This window comes from Podarcis bocagei (assembly GCF_964188305.1).
Source record: "Podarcis bocagei genome assembly, chromosome: 1".
Lineage (NCBI taxonomy): Eukaryota > Metazoa > Chordata > Lepidosauria > Squamata > Lacertidae > Podarcis > Podarcis bocagei.
Window position 1 is genome coordinate 38,419,775 of NC_138125.1, and position 10,421 is coordinate 38,430,195.

The following is a 10,421-nucleotide window of genomic DNA, read 5'->3' on the forward strand; positions in this document are numbered from 1 at the left end:
GCTGTATTTTATTTTATTTTTAAAAAAACCATTTCGTACACTGAGTGCATTTTCTAAAAACCCAATCTTTGGTCTAAAAGTAAACAAAAGGAAAACAAAAAAGGGAGGGGGAGAAAATTGGCTCTTTTTTAAAAGGGGAGGGAGTAGAGAACAAAAGAATCCAGGGCCAAAATGCAATTATTGAGTTTCTCTGCCTAATTGTTCTGCTTCCACCACGCAAATGACACTTTGCATCGTGGCGTTCATCAATTTATTATCATCATGATTAAATTTTAATTTTACTCTCATGGTCTGCACCCACCATCACATCCATGATAACTTATAATACTGCAAACATGGAAAATCTGGTGGGTCGGCGTGAGGAGGGGAAAAAACAACGACCCCAACACACCGGTGTCAAAGCGGAGTCCAAACGGCCAAAAAAGCAGTCACTAGTTTAGATATACCTTCTACTATCTTATTATTAATATTATTTATTTATTTAAACCCTTCCCGAAACTGCATCGTCTACAATGTAACCTTCTGATTTTATTATCATTATTATTATTTTTGCACATTTGCTGACTCGCCTCGCTTGGTTGGAATAAGAAACGACCCTAAAGACTTGAACAAACGTACAGAAAATGGGGGTTAGAGGGTATGGGGGAAGAAACTTAATAAAAAATACCTGGACTTTTTTTTTTCCTGGGTGAGTATTTTTTTTCCTCCTTTCTGTTTTGCTCATTTTTTAAGTCTCTCGCTCGCTCGCTCGTTCTCTCGCTCTCGCTCTCTCTCTCTCGCTCCATTAGCATTTACAAGGTAAAGGTGTGTAAAATGTTCACTTACAGTCTCTTGACTTCCCCTTGGAGGTTAATGTATTAACGGGTTGGAGGAAGAACCCTGATTTTGATGTGTGAAATAATCAGAAAGTCCACCCGACAGTCCCGTGGTAAAACTGGGCAAGGACGGTCTGAGGGACTCGCAGGGGAGAGTGGAGGGCGCCTGCGGCGAAGTGGACGACGAGGCGGCCCGCCCCGTCATCGAGGTGCTGCTCTGCGAAGTCATGGACGGGTGCGGGACGTGGGGGAAAAAGTAACTGGTCTGTCCTGCCGCCAGAAGGTTGACGGAGCAGGGGTTGAGGGAATAGGTGCCGGAGCAGGGCACCGACAAGCCGCAGGGCACCGAGGCGGCCAGCGCAGCGGCCGTGAGGTGGTGGGTGGCGTAGGGGATCTCGCCGTTGACGAGTCTATCCACGCTCAGGCCGTTGGACGTGGAAAAGGAGTGGTTGTTTCCCAAGGAGTTCTGAGTCAAGACGGAGCTGTAGGGCATGGGGTGGCTGGGGTAAGCCGACGTGGTCCCGTTGTAGCTCAAAGTGCTGCTGGCCCGCGGGTGGTGGAGGGACAGGAAAGGCGACATGGGCCAGTACAAGGAGCCCGCCCTGTCCATGAAGGTCAGGCCGGTGGAGGTGAGGCGGGCGCCCCGCTTGAAGGCCAGCTTGGCCCGCGAGGTGGTGGAGCGCCGCCGGAGCTTGCCCGTGGTGCCTCCGATGAAGACGTCGTCGCTGGAAGGGTCTAACATCCAGTAGTTGCCTTTGCCAGGGTCGTCGTAGTGCCGGGGCACCTTGACGAAGCACTTATTCAGGGAGAGGTTGTGGCGGATGGAGTTCTGCCAGCCCTGCTTGTTCTCCCGATAGTAAGGGAAGTTCTTCATGATGAACTCGTAGATGCCGTTGAGGGTCAGGCGCTTCTCGGGGCTCTGCCGGATGGCCATCATGATGAGCGCGTTATAGCTGAACGGCGGCTTCTCGTACTTGCCGTTCTTCTTCTCGCCTTCCTTGCCCCCGCCGTCGCTGCCGCCGTCCTTGGCCCCTTCGGACGGGCCCTTTTTCTCCTCGGACGCCGCTCCTTTCTCCTTGCTGTCGTCCAGCTCGCCTGCAGAGCCGGGCTCCCCTTTGCCGCCCAAGAGGTCCCCCTTGGATACCTCCATGGGGCCAGAGGTGGCGGCGGCGCCAGAGGCGGCGGCGGCGGCCGCCACGCCGACCCCCACCCCGGGGGGCTGCAGCAGGAGCTGGTTCTTCTCTTCCTCGTCGTCGTCCTCATCCGGGGTCGCCCTCTGGGGCGGCTGCTGCTGCTGCTGCTGCTGGCCGTGATGGTGGTGGTGGTGGTGGTGATGGTGGTGGTGGTGCGGGTGGTGGTTGTTGTGGTGGTGGTGGCTGTGGTTGTTGTCGCTCTGGACGGCTTCGGGGACCAGGCTGTTGATGCTGAAGGACGACTTGGGCAGCATTTTCACTTCCTTCCTATCGCCCATGTCCAACATCACACTCTAGGCGGAGGGGGAAAGTTGCACAGCCGGCAGGAAGAGGTGGTGGTGGCCGCAGGAGCTGGTGATGATGATGGGGGGCGCTGCTCGGTCCGTCCAGGAAGGCTGGAGGCTGATGAGGAGCAGCGATGGGCAGCAGCAGCAGGAGCGAGGCAGCGGGAGCAGCAGTAGCAGCAGCAGCAGCCAGGCACTTGCACCACCAGCTCCCGTGCTTGGCAAGGCATGTAGCAAGGACGCAGGAGCAGTCGGGGAAAAGGAAGGAAAAAAAGAGATGAGGGACCCAGCAGCCAGGCAAGGAAAGCCAAGGCAACGGGCGGGTGGGGGAGGAAAGGGGGGCGCGGAAAGGTTTCCCCCCCTCGAGGAAAAAGAAAGGGTAAAAAGGGGGCTTTCCAAAGGGGAGGAAAAGATGGTCGCCCCCCTTGAAAAAAACGGAACCCCGAGTCCCCTCTGTCCAAAACTACTTCATGGTGCCTGGAGCCCCCCTAGTCCACCCGAGCAAGGGAGGGCGGGGGGGAAACCGGCAGCCGGGGCCGTGGATCAGAGCAGCCGAGACAGCTTTAGCTACAATTAATTTCAGAGCTACAGACACACACTAGGGCTGTAAAAAATTTTTTGGTTTAACCTTTCCCACCGGCCGCCCAATCAGAGCGCGCGGCGTACAGGAACGTCTCCCCTGCGGCCGGCCAATCGGCGGCGCGCTTTCTCCTCCTCTTCCCCTCGCGCTTTCTCTCTTTCGCCGCCTCCCTTTCACCCTTTCGCAGCCCTGACGGCAGCGCAGGGATACCAAAGGGGGCAGGCGCATCACCGCGGCAGCTTACCTTTCCCCTCCTCTGAATCCCACTCCCCCTCCTTGGCAACACCCCACCCCCAAATCCACACACACGTTTCCTCATAAAAACCACTCTCTCCATATATGTATGTGTATATGTCTTTCTGTGTATGTATATGTATATATATAGATGTCTGTGTCTATAGGTGTCTATGTATGACTGGGTGTGATAGGTATCTATTCTGACACGCTTTCTTTTTAAAAATATTTATTTATTTTATTTCCTGTCAGGGGAGCAGAGAGAGAGGAGGGAAGAGGAAATGGTGGCTGAGGGGGAAAGAGGCACTACTTTGCGCAAGCCCACCGCCGTGGTGCCTTGGCTGAGGCAGGATTTTGTAGGCCTCTCTCTCTCGCGCTCCCTCCGTCTCTGGCTTCTTCAGTGGCTCGTCGTGGTGTTTTCTTCCTCACGGGGGAGCCGCTTTATGGGATGTTGGGATTGTGGAGGGAGGGGAGGGCGGCGGCAGAAGCGGGAAAGGCCTCCTGCTTCCAAGAGGGATTCGTTCCGAGTTGGGTCTCCTTGGCTTGTTTTGCGCCTGAAATACCGGAAGAGGGAGGGCCGGCCAGGGCGGGCGAGGGCAAAGGCGGCTGTCCTGGAGGCGGTTCCGGAGGGAGAGTGGACTTGTGAGGGCGCGGGGAAGGCCCTGCGCTCCTCCTGGCGTCGGCCTGTCTCGGAAGCGGAACTGAGGACGGACGGACAGCCAGGGAAAGAGAGGATGAACGACGTCTAGAGAGAACGGCGGGCGCTTCGGGATTTCCTTGGGTTTTTGTTTGTCCTTTCCGCAGTCACGGGGGTCAAAAGGCCATAAATAAAAATAATAATAGCAAATGCACTCAAGGTAATCTATCTTTGTTTCCTCTCCCCCCCCCATTCCTCCTACAACCCTCTCCGCCCTCCTCCCCACCCGCGAATCTTGCCTCTGCTGCGCTGTGATTTCTCACCCGCGGATCCTCGCGCGCGCTCCCTCTCGCCCCCGGGTCCTGTGCATGTTTCCTCGCAGGGAAGGCGCCAGGTGGGGCGGGCGACCGGCCGGCTGATAAGGCTTTGCGGCCTCGGCTCTCGGGCCGCTTTCCAGGGACTCCCGGTCGCTTTCTGCCCACCGGGGGAATTGGACCGACTTAACCTCAGCTCCCGCCATCGCGGACGGGTCCTGTGCAGGTTTACCCGGGACTGAGATCCGCTTTGTGCAACCGGGGCTTGCTTTACGAGAAGCGAGCAGAACCTCAGGTGTTTCTTTTAAAATACGAGCTAGGAGCCAGTTTGGGAACCTCTCAGGAGCACAAAATGCGTTTTAATTTAAGCCAGAAAAATAATTCCAACTGTGTATGATCTGTCTTCCGCAGTGGAAACGGAAACGAATATATGCCAAATGCCGTGCATCGGTTTTTGTTTGTATTTTTCTGGGATCTTCCTGCTCTCTTTTTTATTTTGCTGTTTTTATTCTTGGTGGGAATGGGTTTCTGGAGGGGGAGGGGAGGAAATAAAGACCAGCTAGGTGATGGGGGTGGGAGATAAAGGGGCTACTTTTGTCCCGCGATTTGGTCCCAGCCCCTCCCCCACTTTTTTTTTTTTTAGTTAATAGAAACGGAAAGAGGAGAGCTTTCGGCGAGGATTTCCTGCGGACGATAATTCATTGTTACTCATCCATATTAAATCCTCTCCATTCTGCAGGCGCGAGACATGCAGCCTTTTGCTGCATGAGTCGTGCGGGGGGACGACCAAAAATCAGAGAGCAAAATGTCAGCAGGGGTGGGCGTTGCGGGGAATATCCGGATCAAATTTAAAGCAAAGTTGTCCCATTAGTTTCTGTTTAATCCACATCACACCACCAGTACTTTCCACGTACATTGTTGCAAATGCAGAGTGATTGCGATTTTTAAAAAGATATACATACCACGGAATATCTTAAAAGGGGTGGTGGTCGATCCCAACATTAAGAGGGAGGGGGAGTAGGAACAACCCTATCAGTTGGGAGATGCCGTGACCTTTGTGGGTTGGGGTAACCTCGAATGACCTTGCCTCACTAGCATTTATATACACTACCTCGCAAAAGGCAGTTGTTAGTGGGCTGGGGGAGGTGTGGGAAAGATGAAAGGGATTATAAGCAACCAAAACAACCCCCCAAAAGGAGTAAGGGATTGCATTTTCCAAAATATAATATATTATTTGCTCAATAACATACAGCACTACGCTGGAACCAACTATTTGTTGCAGGACTGTCTTAAAGTTAGATTATTATTATTATTATTATTATTATTATTATTATTATTCCTACCAACTACTCTATGGTAGTTGGTGCACCATTTTTTGTGCTTTTTTAAACCACGGTTTCCCCCTGAATCGCCTTTTCCCTTCTGAAATCGAATTCTGGAGAAAGGACAGCTTAGGTAAACATTTACTGATGTGGAGCAACGATACTATATGATATGCAGGAAGGAAAGTGTTGATTAACACAGAAGGGGGAAAAAAGCGAAATTAGCTGATTGCATGCTCATAAGTGCAAGCTGTCATTGAACTGCTTTTAAAATAGACACAGCTGGGTGTTTGTGTTGCAAAAATTCTTGTGTTTTTGCTAATACTGAAATAAGCATGATTTTGTATACCAAACATTTTCGGATCATTAAAATTTGTAATCTGCGCTGGTTGTGGAACACAAAGAGGAGCAACCGATTCCTTTGGCTGTCGAATTTGCTGATATGATATTAACTCAATCAGGTCTTGACAATCGGGGCCATTGTGCCTTATCAAAGCTCTTTGATCCATTTAATACACAAAGTGCCCGACGTGGGCATTGTTTGTTAACATGGAATGGTCCCCCCCCTCCAACAAAGCCCCTGCTCTGCAACAGAACGGAAGGAGAAAGTTTGTTTATTGTAACACTACATCGCCTGATGAAAATTTAATGCTCCGAGGTGTTCCTTAGGTCAGAGCTGCGTTTACACTGCCTTGGGATCCGGCGTGAAAATGAAGCAGGGAAAACACACAAAAGAAAAGCAAACAAACAAAGACAGTAGCAGAACGCCCCCGCCGGCCCACAGTAGTTATTCCTTGGTCAAAGTTTGACAAGTTAAATCCCTTTTGTTCCAAAATTATGGACATTAAATAGATGACCTATCAACTGTCCCCCACCTCTCCAGAACGAAAAAATGAAAGTCAAGAGGTCGGATTTCAATTGAGGTTCAACGCCCCCCCCCCCAATTTTTTTACTCTATTTGTGCGCCATCCTTAACTGCCCTCTGGATCGGGCGCCGAATGGAGCGAAAGTCTATACAAGCAGGAATCTCGTCAGCTTAGCCTAGTGGCCAGCCTAGTGGATTTCTCTTTCCGGAAAGAGAGCAGGAGCCCTTTCCCAAAGGTCCCCTTCCCCAGCCACGACTCTGAGGTTGCGATGCTACAATGCCTGTTTTATTTCCCACTGATCACGCACGCCAGTCACAGGCGAATGGCTGTGACGCCAAGACTCACCCACCAACTAAATGGGAAAGCCTCGCGTCACAGGTGCAGGGGTTGATAAATCTGGGCTAAACCAAGGATCACTCCTCTGGCTGCTGCCCAGTCGCAAACACCAGGAAGGATGAGGACTCCTTCCCCCGCCCCAATTTTGGTCTTTATTATACATGAGTCGAAAAGGTACAAAGACAGCCCTCGTCCTTTCATCGCTCAGAGTGTTTAACATGCAGCAGGAATTATTAATTCGCATTATTTTGGGAGGCGATGGGAGCTAAAGTCAAGCACCCTGGCGCTGCAATCCTGTAACTACTTAAGCACTGAACTCAAAGGGGCTCACTTCTTACATGACTGAGCTGTCTAAGTCACATCGATTTCAATGAGCGACTCGAACCGGCCCTTTAAGTCTTTCTCATTTAAAAGCAATGGAGCCCTAAGATTGGTTGCTATGCTCCTTGCCTGCTATTTTGCGCGCCCTCTTTCATTGCAAAGAACTAAGAGGAACAACAACAAAATTCCCACCAAATACGGCATTAGTGTGTGTCCTCCTAACCCAACCAGAAGTGCATCTGTGTCCCACAGCCGATGGAAGGCTGTGGAGGTTTTAGTATCGGGTATTGGGGAACCAATGGGCCTCCTGATGTTGCTGGACTCCATCTCCCATCAAGTCCTGGCCTGCGAGGCCAATGCTCAGGGATAGTGGGAGTTGTAGTCCAACAGCAACTGGAAGGCCACAGATTCACCCTTCCAGGTTTAAGACGTCTGGAGGTTGTATGGCTCTTCGCTCTAGATGAGAGATGCAGAGCGCAGCTCTAGAATCTGCAGCCTCTTTGGGGTAGTCTAGAAAAGAGACTTTCCCGTCAAGCTTGAGAATGTGCCTGTGAAGAAGAACGACATAGCAGATGCTTGATCCGAAGCAAACGAACATGGCTGGTAGAAGAAAGCAATAGAAAAGGCTACAACTGCCCCCGCCCTTAACTCTTGGAGACACAGATTCGTCCCTTCAGCTGCCCATATTGATTTTCTGGAACGGAGACAACTCCGTGCGCCTGCTTATTATGGTCCAAAGGGAAGCAAAACCCACTTTGCAATTAGTAGGAACCTAGACAGCATCTTAAAAAGTAGAGACATCACCTTGCCAACAAAGGTCCGTATAGTAAAAGCTATGGTTTTCCCAGTAGTGATGTATGCAAGTGAGAGCTGGACCATAAAGAAGGCTGATCGCCAAAGAATTGATGCTTTTGAATTATGGTGCTGGAGGAGACTCTTGAGAATCCCATGGACTGCAAGAAGATCAAACGTATCCATTCTTAAGGAAATCAGCCCTGAGTGCTCACTGGAAGGACAGATCCTGAAGCTGAGGCTCCAAGACTTTGGCCACCTCATGAGAAGAGAAGACTCCCTGGAAAAGACCCTGATGTTGGGAAAGATGGAGGGCACAAGGAGAAGGGAACGACAGAGGATGAGATGGCTGGATGGTGTTCTTGAAGCTACCCGCATGAGTTTGATCAAACTGCGGGAGGCAGTGGAAGACAGGAGTGCCTGGTGTGCTCTGGTCCATGGGGTCATGAAGAGTCGGACACAACTAAACGACTAAACAACAACAACAGGTCATGGATTGAAATCCCCACACAGTTCTCCCAACCCCCTCTACTAGCTTCCAGGGTTCTTCACACACGATCTTGGTGAAATAAAAATGAATCTGGAGGGCCAGGTCTTCAGAAAACCAATCACCTTATCTACACTAAATTGATTCGAAAGTATGATGAGACAGCGTCATTGCTCTGCTTGACAGCGCGATCCTATACAGAACTCAGAAGCAAGTCCCATGGAATTCAGTGGGCCTTGTACGCCATGCACCTAAAGTTCCTTGTTTCCCCTCAAGAATCCTGGGAACTGTAGCTTACCCATAACAGACTAACAATTCCCTAAACCAGTGCTATTTTTCTAGAAAAAAAAGAGGTGCCGGAACTCACCATGAATGCCTCCCTTGTTCTCTTATAATGGCAATGGCGCCCAACTGAGAGGTGCCAAAACGGAGTTCTGGCAAGTTCCCGCTGGAAAAAAGCCCTGCCCCAACCCCTTAACAAACTACAGTTCCCAAAAATATTTGGGGACAACAGTGTTTTTAAAATGTACAATGTGTAAGCAGACAGCTTTGCAAACTGTTAGTATGGGGGGCTCCCCAAGGGTGACGGAGCCTGCCCTGGGTCAAGATAGGCGTTAGACGATGGGATTCCATTGCCTTTAACTTGCGAAGGCAATGAAGGCTTCTTAAATTCACTGCTAAAGGCATTGAGTAGCCTAAGCTGCGGTGTCACTGGGGTGATCCGAAGAGTCGAGAGACTACACTAAACATAGCAAACGTTCCTTTACAAAGTCAAACCCAGCTCAATATCTCCAGTTCAGACACAGAACCTCTCCCAGTCCTACCTGGAGATGTCGGGGATTGAACCTGGGACCTTCTGGACGCAAAACAGATGCTTTCTAGTGCTTAGACGTGGTCCTAGGCGGAGAGACCCCTCGCTCTGCCCCTGCTAGCTCGCCTCCCAACTTGCTCTTGACTACACCGAGAAACGTAGGGACTAGAGGGGGGTGAGGTGGATAAGGAATGGTGGTTGCGCGCACGGAGATGAGAGAGGCAGATGCCAGCGAGGTAGAAAGAAAAAGGAAATTCAAAGGAGATAGTTGGATGATTGGAGCCACGAGTGTGGTGGGGGACGTTAGCTAGATATTAACCTAGACAGAGAAGAAAGAATGATTTCTCGACGGCAAGATGCACACATAGAGAAAGAGCTAGGACTGTGCCGCCACCCTCCAAAAAAAGTCTCCCCCATCTCTGCTGTCAGAGAGGTCTCCTGCCTCCCTCGCCAACTCTGGTGTCACCCTTAGCAGCTGGGAACGGCGCGAACATCTAGTGATTAGAAGTTTCCCTCTTTAGCGTGTTGTAGGCTTCTTCTGCGGGTTTTGGTTACAGGTTCTACGATTAGGTTGGCGAGAACAGTAGTGAACTAAACTTCCCAGTAAGAGGTCTTCACACCAGGGAAGTGTTACTTTGCCGCCGCAGCCCTGCCTCGTCACTCATTAGGAAGCCGCAGGTTGTCAGCGGCTTCTCCTTTCGTGGCGCGCACACGGGTGCGCGCGTACACACACACACACACACACACACACACACACACACACACACACCCAAAGCCCCGGCGCTGAAACTAAATTAAGAGAAGCACATGATTAAGAAGACAAGCGTCTACGGGGCCTGTCATTTCAGCATCCCTTCCATCATAACATTGTGGCAAGAGGAAATTTGCTTGAAACCCTTAGCAAAAAATTTTTTTTAATGTATATCTATATATATATAATATTAAAAAAAAATCGGTGGAAGAGAGAGCCTAGGCTGAGATGGAAAGAAAGAAAGAAAGAAAGAAAGAAAGAAAGAAAGAAAGAAAGAAAGAAAGAAAGAGTGTGCTTGGAGCTTGAGAACTGTTTGCTCCGGATTGTCTTCTACAGAGGAGGGAGAGGAGACGCTGGCGAGATCCCAAGGGCCTCCAGAGACGGTGGAAACTCTTTGTACATCTCTCTCCAAGCAGGTACGTGGGCAATGGGAACCGGTGGCGGGTGGGGTGGGTTGAGAATGAATAGATTCTAAATCATTTCTAGGGTGTGTGGTGTGTTTTTTTTTTTTTGGGGGGGGGGGGTAGCCCACCAGACAGACTTTCTCTCCAGCAGGCTTCGGGAAACTCCCCCTAATGCTAGCGCTGTATGGAACACCAAGTTCCCACCGGATGACTAATGCTCATTGGCATGGAGGAGGAGGAGGCGGCGGCGCACGCGGCGCCCAAGACCGCGCGA

At 50.8% G+C, this 10,421-nt stretch overlaps 1 protein-coding gene across 4 annotated transcripts in view; it reads right to left on the reverse strand.

The window, feature by feature from the left end:
* Positions 1-3,077, reverse strand: part of FOXG1 (forkhead box G1) — a 54,701-nt gene extending 51,624 nt beyond the window's left edge. For all 4 annotated transcript variants that reach the window (XR_014011982.1, XR_014011985.1, XM_081209302.1 and 1 more), the window contains exon 1: positions 826-3,077. Coding sequence is in view for 2 of the 4 variants with exons in the window: in XM_081209302.1 (XP_081065428.1) it covers positions 850-2,295 (1,446 nt within the window). In the remaining 2 variants the exon portion in view is untranslated. The remainder of the gene's footprint in view (positions 1-825) is intronic.
* Positions 3,078-10,421: the final 7,344 nt, after the last annotated feature.